General features: G+C 31.1%; 1 protein-coding gene across 11 annotated transcripts in view; it reads left to right on the forward strand.

The window, feature by feature from the left end:
- Positions 1-19252, forward strand: part of LOC127730431 (A-kinase anchor protein 9-like) — a 163007-nt gene that overhangs the window by 112281 nt on the left and 31474 nt on the right. For 10 of the 11 annotated variants that reach the window (XM_052238839.1, XM_052238847.1, XM_052238846.1 and 7 more), the window contains 16 exons: positions 1200-1432; positions 2776-2793; positions 4582-4701; positions 5179-5364; positions 6130-6309; positions 6925-7110; positions 7505-7672; positions 9161-9325; positions 9721-9852; positions 10958-11122; positions 11489-11605; positions 12379-12513; positions 12999-13112; positions 13697-15739; positions 16970-17233; positions 17993-18169. In XM_052238839.1, coding sequence (XP_052094799.1) covers positions 1200-1432; positions 2776-2793; positions 4582-4701; positions 5179-5364; positions 6130-6309; positions 6925-7110; positions 7505-7672; positions 9161-9325; positions 9721-9852; positions 10958-11122; positions 11489-11605; positions 12379-12513; positions 12999-13112; positions 13697-15739; positions 16970-17233; positions 17993-18169 — 4403 coding nt within the window. The remainder of the gene's footprint in view (positions 1-1199; positions 1433-2775; positions 2794-4581; positions 4702-5178; positions 5365-6129; positions 6310-6924; positions 7111-7504; positions 7673-9160; positions 9326-9720; positions 9853-10957; positions 11123-11488; positions 11606-12378; positions 12514-12998; positions 13113-13696; positions 15740-16969; positions 17234-17992; positions 18170-19252) is intronic. The other variant, XM_052238840.1, reaches the window with a different exon arrangement.

The raw sequence follows: 19252 nt of genomic DNA on the forward strand, positions 1-19252 counted from the left end.
AATAATCAACTACTGAACACCTAAACATATGACACACAAACAGACACACATATATATATATATATATATATTTGTCATTTGCACACTTCTTGGTTCATGTGACAAACTTTATTTCACCATACTTCATCAAAACTTTAATAAGAATTACAACAGATAGGACTAGTTTCTTGAGTTTTGGTTTGGAATGTATGAAAATGTTAAAGATTTATTCAAAAAGAATAAAAATGTTTAGAATAAAGTAAACCTCCAGAGAATTTACATATCTGACATCAAATTAAGCCAAAATGAAGCCTGAATACATGTAGATGCTGGACCAAAGTTGGTGATTACCAGTATATTAAAAATAATGTATTTTACTCTTATCTCTGAGTTTGTGTGTGTTAGTCCTGCTAATCACATGATAATTTCGAAAACAATAAATTAACAAGTACTGGATGTCTCTTCTACATGCCATAGCAATGACTAACAATCATCCAGTGGATTTACAACTACACTACTATATCAATGAATATGGTTTTATATCAATTTAAAAAAAAAAAAATATGTACTGTTGACTTTAAGTTGCCTTAAATTGAGTGTCAGATTTTTTAAATTCTTGCACAGGCTGACATACCATATACTTTTAATTGAAAGTGATCAAGTCTTGTAATGGGTAATCGCCTAAAAGAGACTAAAGATTTGATGAGTTCAAGGAAAATTGTATATGGTATGTTGCTCTTAGATGTTTGGGTGATAAGAAAATGAAAGTTAGATTTTCAGACTTTGTAATTTATTTTAGATATAATTATTTAAATTGGGATTGTAAATTAGCTGTAATTTTATTGAATTTTAGTAGATTTTAGACATTTAACATACCATTGTAGGTCTGCATAACAAAAGCAACAAATATTATCACAAATTTCCGTGTGTATTTGCATGTTTGCTGTGATATCTTATGTCTGTTACTGTGTGTACACCTCTTCTCATTTCATACCCAAGCAAAAAAAGACAAATTTTATCCTGACACTGTTTGCCAAATGGTATTTGTAGTAAAACTATTGTCCTTTTGTCAAAGATCTGATGCACACATTACCCATGTGTATAGTATTTCCTAATTCTGTTAATCAGTTTACAAATAAGAAAATATTTTCAGCACTAAATAGTTTTTGTGGTTAAAAAGTTTAAACATAATATGACTTGATCTTTATGAATTTTAATAGCTCTGTTACTGGAAGTGAATCGTTTGAATGACGATAAAAGAGATTTACAACAGCAAGTGAGAGAACTTCAAGATAAATATGAGGGAAGAGTACGTGATTTACAGAATGCCGGAGAAGAGACAGAGAGACACTACTTACAGATACTAGAGGATAAGAAAGCAGAAATCGTTGAAATGCAGCTAAAAGTGGATGCTGTTGAAAAACAGCTTAAATATAATAAACAGTTCCTTGAGGTAGTTATATAATCCTGGTTTGTGTTTGTTGTTTTATCTCCAATACATCATATACATTATAATTTTTCCTGTATATGATTTACCACTATCTAAAGCAAAGCTTGTACAGAAAACAATGTTCATAGCTTTTGCTTTAGAATCAGATAATAGCAGTTATTATTTTTCTTTTACTGCAAAGAAATTCTTTCATTTATAAAAAACAGAGGAATATAATTATGAACTGCATCATACATATTTGTTTGTCATGGAATTTTTGATATGCATGGAACAATACATACTAATTAATTATGGTGAAAGTTTTAACAAAGTATTGATATTTGATGATATTATATTTACAATAAAATCTTCTTCATTTATTTACTTTAAACATATTTAATTTTAGCCGCAAAAAAACATGACAATGAATAGGTCAAAAAATACAAACTTCCAAGGTCGTCTCCAATAAAGTCTATTTGAATTTTTTTTATTGCCTATGCAAGCCTTGAAAAGTTGATGTTTTAATCCCCAATCAATAGGAATTTTGGGCATTTAATTTTCTTTAATCTGTCTCCATTTTATAAATTGCTTTACATAAAATAACCTAAGTTTCCATGACAAAATTGTTTAAAATTTTGAAATCTTATGAGTAACCACTAAATACAGAATCTCCTAATACAGAATTGATGTTTTTAATGTTTGTCCCTTATCAGTTATGCCTTTTTAAAATGGGACACAATTAACAAATTTTAGGTTTCCACTCAACAATTTTCATAGGAAAGCCATTTGAAACATGAAATGAATTACAAGAGCTTGTTAGCAAAAATCAAGTTCAAATTTACATTTTTTAGGTGTTTTATTTTTTTATTTTAGAGATACATGTATGGCCCTAATTAAGTGAAAAATATAGCAAATTTTTAAGGTTTTTGCTGAATAACTGGAGAATGTTTCATTTCTATAAAATGAAACAGCAGTTCTTGTATTACATAGTAAAGAAACACAACTTAGTTTTAGATTTGAATGAAGAAGATTTTACTGTAGACTTTATTGAAATGTGTCAGGTTATGAAAAAAGTTTTGAGTGTCAGTTTTAGAAGTCCTGATCTAGCTTACAGAAAATGTATTATAACACCAAATGTCTTTATTACATTTATTGTATCATTAGTGAAAGTGACATTAGTCTTTGAACTTTAAGCAAGAAACAATCAATTAATCAAAAGTAATTTTCATAAAGAAATATAAAAAAGAAGTTGTCTTTCTTCATGGCCTGATAGTGTCAGAGGGTGATATAACTATAAGAATGTTTTATCTCTTATATGTATGTGTTGCATGATGCCTCACTTTGCACTGTGTATTGTGTTTTTTCAGTCGACTTCCACAAATTCTGTAAGATACACATGACATAGCCATTTGTTTTCTATATTATATTTTACACTTACTTTTTTTCTCTGAAGTTCATTACATTTGGTTGTTATCTGCAGATTGTTTAAAAAAATAGATTCTGGTAACTTAAATGTCTTTTTAGAACATGAATAATGTTTATAAATCAAGCATTCTGAAAATTAAAAAAAAAGCAATGCATTAGGCAATGTTCATTGTTGTCAATTAGAATATGAAAAATTCATGGAAAAAAAACGGCTTCAATATTTGCAGATAACAGTTTTATTTGCCTGTTCTTTACTTGTTTTTAGCATGAAATCTTATTTTAAATTTATAAGGCATGTCGGAAAAATCATCATAGGTTTGGAATGGCAATTCAAAATGAGATTTATTGGGCTTGATAATCTTGTCACCAACTACTGTATACACTTGGAACTAAGATTAATGACTTTTTGTCTGGATAATCAAATATTTTGAAATTGAAAAATCTTAATGTCATTTAACTTATTAAGCCATGAAAAAGAATCTGTTCTTAGCTGAAATTTAAATTTTGTAACATTCAGAGCTGACATGTAATAGTCAAAGCAATATTGCATTTATTTTTCCTTAAAAAAATCAGACTCGACCAGCTTTTTATTGTCATATTATCAAAGTAGTACCCAGAATAATAGAACTGAACACAGAAATAATACTTTTGGGAATTTACAGGTATTAGAAAAGAATTCCAACTAATTCACAGTATTTCAAAGTAAATTAAAGACTTTGTAACCAATGATATATAAATGAATACATAGATATAAATGCATGAAACTATATATAGTATAACAGATATAAGTTATAAAGTGACTATATTATTACTATGGCAACCCTGTAGAATGAAGAATTTAGTCCATTCACCAAAGCTTTGTTAGGTTATAAGTTTTTGCACTTCCCAGGAAGATGGTTAAGTTATTTCTGTTGCTGTATACACCATTCTTGTAACCGTTCAGGTTAGAAATCTTTGATATAAAGAGAACTGATTTCAATATATATATATAAGCTGAATCTCTTTATTCTTAAAGTCTATATTCTAATGAAGTAATACAAAAAATACTAATAGTTTAATCATTCACTCTAACTTTCCAGATAAAGTTACACAATCAACGTCTATTGCTAATAAAACAAAATGTATTTTTAAATATACACATGTTTTGAAAGCTTAAATATATATATATATATATATATACATATATGTCTGATGCTTCCTAACAGGAAATTAACATTATTCATATTATTTTTATTTAACACTATATGTATGCTAAGTGAAGTTAATTGTAGAAATGGGTACAAACATTTTGTAAGTTTAAAAGTGATATGAATGCAAAAAATATAGTAACCCATTGTCTTATCATATGAAAGCTAGCAATGAAGTCAATCCACATTTAAATATACTAAACAATTGAAAATGTCATATAATGTAGACCCAGAGTAAACATATAAACAGTTGGCTTTACTCAGGTCAAACCACTTTGTATTAGCAGCTGTTGGTATTGAACTATGATATGATATTCATAATAAATGTACAAAAATGACTTTCCTCACGTTTATATTGTATTTTTCTGTCTAAATACTTTCAGCTGGTAAAATTGATAAATATATATTATACAAAATCTGAATGCATATTATGAAATCAGAGAATCTGTCTAAATACAATGAAAAATTACCTAGAAGATGCATCTTTTCCTTTGCCCAACAGGCATAATATATGTGGAATGATTTATGAAATTAGTAAAATAATAATTATTTATGCTTTAGGAACAAACTATTGAAAGAGAACAAGAACAAGAAGAGTTCCAGAGGGAGATAAATAAATGGAAACAAGAGTCTCTAAACAAAGACAAGTTAAATAAAACAGAGGGAAGACTTCAGAAAGAGGTTAGTTGTTATACATTATTAAATATGGGAGGACAGTTGATAAATGCTTTTAATGGTGGAACGGTGGAAATATTGTAAAACAAATGCCAGAGATAGTAACCCAGTAACAAATGCCATCCATACATGAATGATCTTCAACAATTAGCAAATGCATTATTTGTCATTGTTTAATCGTTTTAAGTAACTGATAAGTCATAATGAAAAAAGCTTTAATCTTGAGAATGCATACCTATATATAAATTCTATATTCAAGAAAGAATAAGATATATCTAATGATTTATGTAAATTAATGTTGCTTCATACTCTAAACTTAGGTAGAATTCTATTACAGTGAAAAAAGAAATTATGATTGACTTTTAATTTTTCTCAATGTAAAACACACTTTCCTACATAAAGAAAAAATAAGAGATTTCTTATTTGTTTATAATGCACATTATAAGATAAGTTATGCATTAATAATTTTCCAAATATCTACAGGTTGATGATCTAACTGAGGAACTTGAGGATCGAATGAACAGTCATAGTGAGATAGTGTTACAAACAGAAAAACTCCAGAGAGATTTGCGTGAGAAAAAGCTTACAACTGAAGAACTGAATATTCTTGTTCGACAGCTGGAGCTAGAAATTGAAGACAAAAACATCAAAGAAAATCAACTCAAACAGGTAAGATACCAAAGATAATGAATTGATTGGACCATTTATGATGAATATATTTTTTTGCTCTCTAATCTTGAATTAGCCCATATTGTGGATTTTTTTTAAAGACATGTTCCTCCACCAATAAAAACTGGCTGCCACAATATAGCCAAAATTGCTATAAGTTTAACATCAACAATGGGTCAATCAATAAGACAGAATTCTATTCATACAAACATTTCATTATCTATTTACTTGATGTAGGTAAATAACTTTGTTAACACTAATGCTTATTCATAGAAAGTTTGAAGCATATCACTATGTTAATGTAATATTATAAACAATTTTGAATACACGTTATGTTGTTGTCAAGAAAAGATATTGTATTTTTCGTAGTCTAAATGTAATGTCAGTTTAAGAGGAAAATTATAAATATTAAAACACATGTACTATGCATAATTTTCCAATCTGAAATATATGAGTCTGAGATTGATAAATGATCCATTTTCTGCATTATATCACAGTCATATTCACTATCAAATGTAAAAAAAAGTTGCAGTTCTGATAGCTCATAACCAATATAATTCCTATTTTAAATATTAAAAGGCTCAAAACTGAGAGAAGTTTGTTTTTTATTCCAATTGAAATAGATCAATAGGTTTTAATTAGACCGTGTACTGTGGTTCTTCAGGGTAAATCTCAATATCTATACAGGTATGAAAGAAAATGGATGGATAATATACATGTAGTATGGAACATATTTATAATCTTTTGTTAATGTTTTTTTTCTAGAAAATAGTTACCCTGGAGGAGGAGTTACAAAAACGAGATGAGATGGAAGAGGATTCAGGTACAGAGTCACCTCCCCCTGGAGAGGAAGTGGACACTGATATAGATGGTACCAGACAGCCTAGAGGTCACAGGAGGCGAAGATTTTTACCATCACATCAGGTCTCAGTTAAACAAGAAGAGGTACTTTTAAAATTGTAAATGTTAAAGTGCTCAGTAATATTGTAATTATTTGGGACAAGAGTTACCGTCTATGGAAATGTAATACTTGCTTAATAAACACAGGGTAACATGTATATTATACATAGTATCTTAACACAAATATTATTTGAATAAATGCAAATGTAGAAGATTAGTAAAACACTTGTTTTTAAAAATTTATACAAAATTCTTTACGTCCTTGTTCTATGGTGGATAGTTGTCTCATTGGCAATCATACCATGCCACATTATTTTTATAAAGACGATAGTTTTCTAGGAAAACCAGAAAAGTTCGTAGGTTTAATAATTTCTTATTTCAAGTATATACTTAGTAGAACACCAACATTTTCTGAAGGATCTACTAATGAACAAATCACCATGTCTTAGTCTTGTGACATCTGGATGAAGCATTCAAACACGGCTGATTATAGTGATCACTTCAAATTGTCCTAAACTACAGATATTAAATCAGTGATTCTATCTTATTTTGATATCTAATAGGATACTTTCTTCTCTATTGTTGAATTCTTTGAATGGGGAACACAAGTTTTTTTTTATCATATCTTCTACACTACATGGGATAATCTTTCATACATAGGAACTTATCCATGAAAAAGAAGAATTACAGAAACAAGTAGAGGATTACATGAAACAGATGTCTGCATTGGAAATTCAGATGGACGAAATGAGACATAGGGGAGACTATGGAGGGGATACACAGAACTCTACCTTACAAAGACAATTGGAGAGGGAAAAAGAACTCCTGGAAGAGAAAGAAATAAAGGTGATTAAGATAAAATGAACACTGTAGAAATTATACAATTCAAAATGTCTCGATTAGCTTTGATTCAACAGCAAACAAAATCAGTGGCTTTATAAACCATTCAAATAAGTCATTGAACTCATGGATTCAGTTCAGAAAAGAAATAGGGTAACTAAAAAAAATTCAATCAGTCTTGTAGACTGTACACAATTCTCCAGGTTTTCATTGGTCCTTTAGTTGAAAATTGTCTATCTTTGATTTTTTTATATTTTCATTAATTGTGGAAGGTAATATACATATCGGATCAAAAAGAGTAATATGCATTCTTTTAACTATATATATCTTCTTTCATGATATGTTTTACATACAGTCCGTGATATTTATAAGATTACATCTCAAATTATCCACATTAAAGGTGTCACAACTTCAAGTTCAGATAGAAGATTTGGAAGACCAGTTAAATAATAAAGAGCAACACATACAGCAACTTACATCGCAGGGTAGGAAGGTACCAATAGAGGAAGTTACCAGTCAATATGATGACAGAGTCAGCCAACTTGAAAGAGAAAATGAAAGTTTAATGGTCAGTATTACCATCAAGCTCATTATTAAGTGGGGGTATATAGTGATTGAGATGTCCTTTTGTTTGTCCTTTTGCCTGTCGGCTTTCACATAATCTTTATTATGTAATGTACTTGTGCATCTCCTATTTTACTTTTTGATCAGAACAATTTCTGGGGTTTCTTATACCAAATATGGACTTTTCAATTTCATATTATAGGGGTGAACTACCTTCATCCTTAACCCTTCTTTAACCAATGAATGAATTTTTAATCAAACTTTCATGGACTTTTCATGACATAATTCCATTGTGCACCTCCTATTTTACTTTCTGAACAGAATGATTTCTGGGGTTTGCCATATAAAAGCATGGACTTTGCCCTTTAATATTATGATTGTTACATCCCCCATCTGCAACTCCCTCTAAGGGCTATTCCATTAAAATGTATGTGGGAGGGTAGGAAGGGACTTTCAAAATATCCCTACAACCAAGAACCATTTTTTAGATAATTTTGCATAATGGTAATAGACGCATACTGAAAAATGACCCATGACCCACATTCAATAATTAAACTTCCCTTCCTACCCTCCCACATACATTTTAATGGAATAGCCCTAAACTGGGTTTTCTAGTTTAAATATTTTGCACAAGATGAAGTTAAGAGTTTCATTATGAATTTAATAGTGAGATAAATCCAGTCAGATCTTAAATGTCTGTAAATCTGAGGTTATGAAAGCATTTAGGAGAATCCTTTTTAATGTGATACATCCTTTAAAGAAACATGCAATCTTCTGAAAAAGGGTCATATAGTCAAACCTGCCTTAACAGTCACCTCGTTTCAGCGATCACCTGCCTCTAATAGTCACTTTCAGACCCTCCCAAATGTTTTCTCTATATAATTTAACTCATTTCAGCAGTCGCCTTATTTTCGAACAAACTCATCAACTTTTAACAACAGTCATTTTAATATTTTTAACTACCAAAAAATCTTCATGACGAAAAATATATCTTGTCAATACAGAAGTCAATGAAAATCGAAACCTGTTTGCAGCCGAGATCATGCAATATTATTATAGAAGGTGAAATTTGAATTCCCCTTGTTCCACTCTTTTCAGTTTTCATTGTAAACAGTATCAGCGACTTATTTCCCCACGAATATTAACATATTTCAACATTTTCTTCAAATTTACAGCTATGGGATCCACCATTTTTTATTTTATTGCTTACAAGTACGATAACTCTACCGATTGAAAACACTAAAACAATTAAACAGAATCCCAGGAAAGGGTGATGTCGGAATCAGAATTTTTTGGAACCTATTTTAAAGGTCACCTTTTGATACTTCCTAAGAGTGACTGCTTAATACAGGTTTGACTGTATAATGTAAAAGTTCTGTAGATTTGCCTTCACATTAAGATTCTGTCTTATTGGCTATTTGTGAAGTTCTTAGAAACATGACATTTTGTGTCAGAGTTTTTTTGGTTAAATGATTGTTTTTGTCTTTTGCAGGAGAAAGTAAAATCTTTACAGAGTCAGTTTCCTTCAGAAGTATCTCCCTTCACACAAACTCTCATTGACGAGAAAAACCAAGAAATTGACCATCTGAATGATCAAGTTCATCAATTACAAGAGGATTTGAATAAACTTAGTTCTGGAGAGGAAATTGTCAATTTGGTAAATATTATTCATTGAGGATAGAATTTACGATTAATTGTGAATTATGTTCATTTTCATTAAAAAGCCCATGGTCAATGTAAGTAAAAAGAATAACTAAAAGAGCCCATGGTCAATGTAAATAAAAAGATTACTAATCGAAGATGTCAGATATAAAAAAAATATTCAACTCGTGACCAACAACACTGATAATTAACTCATGCCCAACGTGCATTCATGAATTAATGTGTTGTTCGGTCACATGTTGAATATTTTTTTATATTTGAATTCTTTGATTAGTTATACTATGAATAATGATTTTTTAGAATTTATATCACAGATATAAGATGACCAAATTGCACTTCAATTCATTACTTTTTTCACACTTAGAATTATTAAATTGTTTTTATTTTCAGCGTGATCAAGTAGAAAGATTACAAGGGGAGCTAGATAGAAAGAACTTTGATTTTATCAGAGCTTCACACACCTCAGATGGTTCTTTTACTGACTCTGAAATGCCAGGAGTCAGTGCTTCATTTGCAGAAAAGGTCTGTATATTTATATTTAAACTTTGCTCATATATTGGTACAATTATTCCTATGGTTTTATCAATTATGTAAAACTCTGAATGGCATACAAGATAATGTAAATTCAAAAGTTTTTGTAATGGTTTTATCGTTTCTAAAAATATAGTTGAGTAAGCAACAAATAAAAGAAAACTTTTATTTTCAATTTTGATTGCATTATTTCTATGTAGTATTTCCTCTGTATTGCCATTGTCCGTCCCTTTTTCCCAATATATATTTTCGTCACACTTTTCTGAGATTGTTAAGTTTCTGTTATACAGGTATTCAAACCTTGAACTTAAAGACTTTAAACATCAAATTCAATTATAAACTGTTATGCAGATGAGATATTTCGGCACTCTCATTATTTGAACATATGATGTACATTTCTTAAAATTCTGGGAGTTGAAAAATCTTGATGTACATTAAGATACATATATAACAAACTATCGAAGTCAATACAAATTAAATTTGCCCTAAGATAATTGTATACATTCCTCTGTAGTCAATATTGCATGTTAAGTACTCTTTCATGAAAGTAATAATATGTCCTTTCCAAAAAATAGATGAAAGACTACAAGTTTTTTATCACAAATTTACAAATTAATTGTAGTTTAACTGTTTGCTGATATATAAAAATAAGAAGATGTGGTATGATAGCCAATGAGATAACTCTCCACAAGAGACCAATTGACATAGATATGCTGATTTTTATGCCCCACCTACGATAGTTGTAGGGGCATTATGTTTTCTGGTTTGTGATTAAGTTAGATTGGCTGGCCTGCAGCACCACTTGTGCTTTGATTTAGACTAGCACTTACCATATACTAACTTTAATTGGATAAGAATATGAAGTGGTTGATCAGACTGATAATTTAAAATGGGATGTACATTCAATGAAATATACTTCTTATGAAACTAATACATGAATTTAGAATGCATAAAAAGAGATGCAAGTAAGTAAGTAGGTTAATTTTATTTCGAGTTGGCACACATATACATATTACAATAAACATGAGCTTTAGAAAACTCTTTCAACTATGTTTAGCAATGTATCATTATGTTACTATGTATCTGTATTTTACAGACAAGTCTTCAGCAGGAGATAGATGATTCTGTAGCTAATCAAATTGATCAGATTGGTAATTTGCAACAGGAAGTAGAACAGCTGAAGAGTAGTCTTACACAGAGGGAGGAACAAATAACATCTCTAAAAACAGAGCTAGAAATCAAAGTAGAACCTCCACCAAAGGTATGCATATGTGTATTGATGATGCCCCTGTATCCTTAGATGTAAGGCAGGACAATGTGTTATAAACTTGAACATTATGAAATTTATATAAATGTCAGGGGAAATTTCTATCTTGTACAGTCCCTACCTTACTCTTGTAATAGACTTCCAGCATTATAACATAAAAAAATATAATGTACACTTAATTTATATCATTTTGATTTTTATTGCATCAGGAAGTATAAAAATTTAAAATTTACATACCATTACATGATTAGTGTATTATTTTCCATTTTTTTAATTTTAACAAAAGTATTGAACACAATAGAAATTTTCAATTTCCAAATTTCTTTTCTTCTCGTGATAATTATGTTCATTTTCTGACAGACTGAGGATGCTGTTCTTCTGAATGATGTTTTGCAAGAAAAAGAAGCCTACATTGATCAGTTGAATATACAAGTAGAGGGATTAAATAATGAAGTGGAAAGCTTGCATGACTTCCAGGTATGATATTTCAGTTTTTAATTTTCAATAATCAAATATACTAGTTTGCTTAAAAATGCAGAAAGTTTTTTACTGCAAAATTTGAAAAAAAAAATTGTAAAAATAGTAGTTCTACAACCAAAATATTTGTATAAGTTGATCACTTTTCAAAATAAAAACATCTAATATATATTTTGTTTATGATGAATAAAACGTAAAGAGAGGTTGATAAAATTTGTTTGTTTGGGGTTTTTAGATCCAATGCTTTGAAATCACCACCTTGCTTAGCCATATTTTGTTGTGGTAGTTATATATAACAAAAGGGAAGAATTTTCAAGAGATATCAGATTACAAGGAGATTGAAATAACTGTGCCATTGTGAAAAATTTATGCAGAACAGCTACTGGATGAGATATTTATTTAAATGATTATTTATCAGAAATATTCTCTTTATGGGTAGATGGACAGCAGTCTTTGAACAACAATTTTGATAAGAAGTTGATGTAAAAGATATGAAGCATGCTTTATGCTAGATCAAAATGTTGAACACGCTTTTCAGCTTTTCAATATGCTTGCTAGTCTACAGAAGGCATTTTATTCCAGTCCGATACATGTACATTATTCTGACCGAGAGCTGACCAGTCTTTCCTTAAACTCCTAAAAGTTTCATGCTTAAAGGAGAAGAAGTCAATACTACTTTGGCAGTCTTTAGTTTTGCTTGGAGTTGAATCCACAGCCTCTTGCACTTGAGTTAAATATGTATAATTTGGATATGATATGCTTCTTTCTTACAGACAAAGTTTCAGGAAGATTATGACATGGTTCAAGCTATGTTAGAAGAAAAAGTAAAGGAAATAGAAGATAAGGAAAGGGAAATAGATCTGTTGACTCAGGAACTAACACAAAAACCATCTGACGATGAATCTGTGGTACGTAACTGTAGATAGGCAGATATTTTTACAGATAGAATGATTTATGAAAGCTACATGTATCAGACAATTTACTCATTAACTAATGATTTGTGGTAATGTTACATAGTTGTGCTCATGTATATACACATGAACAAGTGCAGTGGTACAAAAATGTTAGGGAAATGGTGTACATCAAATTGTCACTGCCACTGGAATGGCAGGAAGAGTTGAGCAGGTTAGTGAATTTAAAAAGTTTTTACAGCAATGATGTCTTTTGTTCAATTTGTTCTTGGAGGTCTTCAACTACACTTAAGTCTGCAACCAGACTTAAAACATTAAATTAAAACAAACATCAGAAACGAGCATCCGCCACCTTTATGTAGCCTGCGCTCAGACAAATAAGGAAATAATCATGAATACCAAATGCATACCCATAATCTGTCAATTATTAACTAAATTGTCATATTGTAACAGATTCCAATCATAAAAACTTTCTGATTCAGGTAAAATTGGAACTAGACTTAGCCAGAATGAGGAGAGATTTAGCAGAAAAAGATAATATTATAGAGGAGAAGGCTGAAGAGATGTATATGTTAAATGAAAAGGTAGAACAACAGGTAAAGAAAATTTGCTTCTTTTTAATCATTTTTATTTATCAGAGAAATTTCTTGTTTAAAATTTGTTCATGAATTTATTTAACAGTTAGTAACTATCTTCAGAAGTCCTGATTGGGAATAGGGTCAAAAGTGTTTGTTTTTTTTTTGCGACACATTTAAAATTAAGTATTTAGAACTTCATTTCAAAGCTAAATAGAAGTGTTCAATTGTGTTTGTTTTCTGATTTTTTTTTTATTTTGTCCCATAAACAGTTCAAATAATAAATAACTATAATGAGAAAAAAATAAGCTTGTCGAAACGAAAGTTTCAATCATTTGATCAACTTTTTGTTTGGAATGGTCATACCTGTTATAATATTAAAAGTATTCCTGAAATTATTTTAGATGCTTGGAATGCTATATTTGTGTTTTGTTAACTTTACACTGATATCTTTCAGAATATCTTTTCTTATTTATTATTACCTGCTAAATTTAACATTACATCACAACAGAACTTGATGAAGTTAAACATAATGCACAATTTCAATTGTTTGTTGTGCTGTTACATAACACCACGATTAGTAATCTTTATCATTTGTTTTACAGGAAGCTACTTTAGAAGAAATGAAAGAATTACAGAATAGAATTGTAGAATTGGAAAATGAAAACCAGAAACTTCAATCTTTGGAGTCTGAGGAACAGGAGACTAAAAAGTTGTTAGAAGAAAAGGAAGCTGAAATTGATCAAATCAAGGAAGAGTCTGTTCAGAAAGAATCCAAAATGGCTAAAATGCAAGATGAATTAGATGCTGTTAGTGAACATTTGAAAATAGCAGAAAATCTGCAAAGAAAATTAGAGGAAGCTGGAATGCTTGGACCAAATATTCTTCTTAGAGATAAAGATGAAGAAATTCAAAAATTAAAGAAGGACATTGCAGAATTGAGAGAGAAACTAGATTCATATGCTGAAAGTGATGAGCAGATGTTAAAGAACAAGAAAGAAATCTCAAAATTGAAAGAGGAACTTGCTGCTCTAAGAGTACAGGTCCGTGAAGACCGTACAGAGGAACTAAGAATCTCACATGAACAAATTGGTGCTCTCAGACAAAAATTGAAATCAGCAGACAATCAAGAGGGTGTCAATATTCTGACAGAGGAAATAAACAAACTGAGAAAAAGTATGAGGCCTGAAGATGTTGCTAAAGTAATGAATGAAAAAGATGAGAAAATTGAAGCATTGAAATGTCAGTCCGCATTATTACAACATCAGTTACATATGGCTTACAGCCAAGAGGACATGGATGCTAAGGAAGACACAATTCAAGCACTTCAGATGGAGTTAGCTGTACTACAACATAGTTCTGAACAGGAAGTTAAAACACGACAGCTGGAGGCAGAACCTATATCAAGTCTAGAGAGACAGAGACAGCCCGGAGTGGGTGTAGAAAGTCAGCAGTTGATGTTTGCTGTGAACACACAAGCTCCAATGAGACTTGTAGAGGAAGAAGGCATTACAGCTGAAGTTGTTACTGGTGTGCAGGGTGTTCCAGAAACAGCTAGACAGCAAATTGAAGCTAGAGATTTAGAGATTACTAGATTGAGAGAAGAATTATCGTATTTTAAAGAGAGTTATGACTCAGGTTCTCGTATTGAGGAACATGATGTGGTGTTACAAGAGAAGGAAGAGAAGATTTCTGACCTCACAGCAAAGATTGAAATCAGAGATGATCAGTTACGTACAAAACATGAGGTGATAGAACAATTGAAATCAGATATGGATAATGTTCAACACCATTTGGCTTCTGTAAGAGCAGAGGAGGAAAACATCCTTCATGCCAAATCTGAAGAAGTTAAATCCTTACAAAGTCAGCTAGTTAGCTTTGAAAGTAAAATAGATGAATATGCAAATATAAAAGACAAACTGGACCAATATGAATCTGATTTAAATGAGAAAGAAAACCAGATCCAAGACCTTGATGAGGATTGTTCCAGACTTCGAGAAAAATTGAAACAACAAGAATATAAACTTCAAACAGCTGCTTCATTTGAAAATATTGAGACTGAGTTGAGGGAGAAAGATAATTTGATACAAGATTTAGAAGAAGAATGTTCAATGTTGAGAAAGAAATTGAAAGACCAAGAAAATAAGATTCAAGTAGAGTTACAGAAAGCTGGATCTTTTGATGCTGGGGATGACGTCTTTGCTCAGTTACAAGAAAAACAGGAGAAATTAGAGCAGACGTCACGTGAATTATCAACCACATTTTCTAAATTGAAAAACAGTGAAGAAAAACTTGAACAAATGACTGACGTGAAACAAAGACTAAAGGAAGCTGTTGAACTTAGTGAGCAGCAATTACACATTGTAGAACAGAAAGACCAGGAATACACCAAACTCAAGTTAGACATACAGGAAATGCTTTCTGACAAAGACAAAACTATTAAAGAACTAAAACAGGAACTTCAACAAGTAACACTGGCAAAGGATCAGGAATTACAATACATAACACAGGAGGTGGAGAATGACAAGATGGAAAAAGTCAGAGTGATTGAGAATCTCCAGCAACAAGTCAGACAACTCCAGACAGATCCTAGTGGTGGTGGGGGAGATGCTGTCTCTTCTGTTACAAAACTTCAAGTTCAGTTACAGGTAAGATCTAGCAATAGGTCAGAAAATTCATCTGTGCAATTACAGGTAAGGTCTAGCAATAGGTCAGAAAATTCAGACATAACCTGTGCAGTTACAGGTAAGATCTAACAATAGGTCAGAAAATTCAGACATAACCTGTGCAGTTACAGCTAAGATCTAACAATAGGTCAGAAAATTCAGACATAACCTGTGCAGTTATAGCTGAGATCTAACAATAGGTCAGAAAATTCAGACATAACCTCTGCAGTTACAGGTAAGATCTAGCAATAGGTTAGACAATTCATCTGGGGGGGGTCTGAGTACAACTTTTTGTCCATGTTCATCAACTTATTTCCAGTCAAATGTCTAGTAGTGGTAATTTAATCATGATAAGTTTCATCCCCAAGGGGTATTAAAGTTAGATGGTGGGAACAGTTATTGTACATATGCAGAGGGGTGGCTAAATTGAATTTAAGTTTTTGACCATGACTTTCAGTGTAGAGTTTATTTACTTGCACTTCATCTTCTGGTAGTGGTAAATAATCAAGCAAAGTTTCATCACAGACTCAAATGGGGATTTAAAGATAGAGAGAAGAAATATTTATTTTTACATATACAATGGGTGGCTATAAAGTTGGAATTAGATTTTTGCCATGGCTTTCAATGTAGGTTTTTTTTTCTATATACATGATACACATTTTAGAAGTGGTCAATAATTGTGCCAAATTTCATCCCTGAACTCCAAGCGGTTTTAAAGTTAGAGCTGAAAAGATTTGTGAAGGACATATGCACAGATGGACTCGCTGACTATAGGCTTTAGTTAATATTTATTGATGAATACAGCAAATATCTGTTTTATGATACCTCTGTATGAGTATGAAAACTAGCTACACATGAAAATGGTAATTTATGTTCAGGAGGTAGTTAAATCTGCAAAATTATTTGAAAAATGATATATTTTCGAACATTGTGACTTAAATTTGGTTTGAATAAATCAAATAATATTTTGAAAGCAAAAATTGTAGTCGAGTACAAATAAGGCAGTCTTAAATTATTTATATTACATTGTATATAATTTTTATGCAAAATTTATTATGATAAAAGTTACTAAACATTTCATTTGGAGTACAGCCATTTATTTTTATTTAAAGAAAATAATTTTCCTATGTAGGGCATTAAGACTAATAAGAGGGTAAGTAAGCTTGAATAAACGTATATTATTAACTATCTTTATTGGTAACTTTGTTTCAGGAGAATGAAAGTATCATGATGGAGATGCATAGTGAGCTAGAATCTGTTAAGGCTAATCTTGAGGACAAAACACAGCAGCTAGAAGTCAAGATGATAGAATTGGAACAGGCTAGAGGTCAGATATCAGACGACCAAGTTGAAATTGAGGCTGCTACCCAGGGTCAGTTAGATCAGCTGAGGCAAGAGTTACACATTGCTAAAACAGCTTTAGATGAAATGCAAAGAGAAGGAGGATGGAGAAATAGTAGGGAAACTAGCATTGAGGTAGGTGCAGTGTCATTGTTGGAAACTTAAACTAAATTTGTGTTTGTTAATGTCCATGCCATCACAGTGAGAGTTTATGCACTGGAATAGAAACCTGTAAAGCAGTGAATATTATAAGGGATTTATTTTTCATGAGGTTTCATTATTTGGGACTTAAGAAGACTTTGGTTATAAGAAATTACATTATAGCTAATTGGGAAAGTGCATATCAATGGAAAATAAAATGTTTGTAACTTAATAAGATAAAACAAAGAAATTAAAACTGACATGAAACATGGTATTTACGTTCAAAAGGTTACAAAATGTTCAAAAAATGAATTTAATTTGTGAGAGAATTTTTAGTGCTAAACATCTTTAGCACTAAAAATTCTCTCACAAATCAAATTCTTTTTATGCCCCACCTAGGGGCATTATGTTTTTCGGTCGGTGAGTCTGTCTGTTCTTTCTGTTCGTTAGTTCGTCCGTCTGTCCCGCTTCAGGTTAAAGTTTTTGGTCAAGGTAGTTTTTGATGAAGTTGAAGTCCAATCAACTTGAAACTTAGTACACATGTTCCCTATGATATGATCTTTCTAATTTTAATGCCAAATTAGAGTTTTGACCCCAATTTCACGGTCCACTGAACATAGAAAATGATAGTGCGAGTGGGGCATCCATGTACTATGGACACATTCTTGTTTGCCTATTTTCAAAACTGGAACACAATGCTTATTTTGATGGGATTGCTGTCTATTATTGAGTTATGTAAAACTTTATTTACAGAGAGATGGTTTGCAATACAGATCAGAACATCTAGAATCTGATGATGAATTGGAAGGTATGGACAGACTGGAACTGATGAAGGAAATCAAAGAACTAAGGAAAGATCTTAAGACAGCACTGTCTGAACTTGACTTATTTCGTACTACAGTATCCATGTCTGCAAAAGATTATGTCAGAGTAAGTTGAAAAAAATTATATTTTTGACTGCTACTTTACCTTTTATTTTAAGATTTAAATGAAGATAGATATAACCACAGTGAAGACATTTAGTGTGTAAAATTCTGTTTAAGAAATAATTCTTACATGTCATGCGCTATGCTCATTTTAACATGGGTAGGCATTATATTTGTCAAGATCTTTAAGGTTAAGCTCTCGAGTTGTCCTTGAGCCGAGTCTGGAAATGCATAATATTATTTTTATTCATGAAATTATGTTTCTTTGCATTGTCAAATTGACTTCTAGTCAGAACTTATTGAACTATTTAAAAAAACCAACATTTTTACAATCTACAGGACTGAATTGTTTTTGTACGACCGCAAAAATTTTCAGTCGTATATTGGTATGACGTTGGCGTTGTCGTCGTCGTTGTCCGAAGACACATTTGTTTTCGCACAATAACTTTAGTTTAAGTGTATGGATCTCTATGAAATTTAATCATAAGGTTCAATACCACAAAAGGAAGGTTGGGATTGATTTTGGGGGTTATGGTACCAACAGTTAAGGAATTAGGGGCCAAAAAGGGGCCAAAAATAGGCATTTTTGTAACTTCCAGACAATAACTTGTGTGTTAGTGTATGGATCTCTCTGACATTGTACCACAAGGGTTTGAGTTTGGGGGTAATTGCCCTAAACATTTGGGAATTTGGGGCCAAAAAGGGGCCAAAAAACAAGCATTTTAATAGTTTTCAGACAATAACTTGTGTTCAAGTGTATGGATCTCTCTGAAATTGTACTGCAAGGTACCATACCACAAAGGGAAGGCTGGGATTGAGTTTGGGGGTGATGAATCATAAGGGGGTTTAAAAAATTGGGGGGGGGGGGTTTTCTTTTTTTTTTTTTTTCCTTTTTTTCTTTAAAATTTTCCATTTTAAGTTGGTTATTTTTTATTTATATATAAAAGCAAATAATAATTGTATGGTTTGATTTCATCAAAAATTGAAATAATGGGGTTCTTTGATATACTGAATCTAACCTTGTATTTAGATTCTTAATTTTTGGTCCCGTTTTCAAATTGGTCTACATTAAGGTCCAAAGGGTCCA

Source organism: Mytilus californianus, unplaced genomic scaffold, assembly GCF_021869535.1.
Source record: "Mytilus californianus isolate M0D057914Y unplaced genomic scaffold, xbMytCali1.0.p SCAF_2, whole genome shotgun sequence".
Classification (NCBI taxonomy): domain Eukaryota; kingdom Metazoa; phylum Mollusca; class Bivalvia; order Mytilida; family Mytilidae; genus Mytilus; species Mytilus californianus.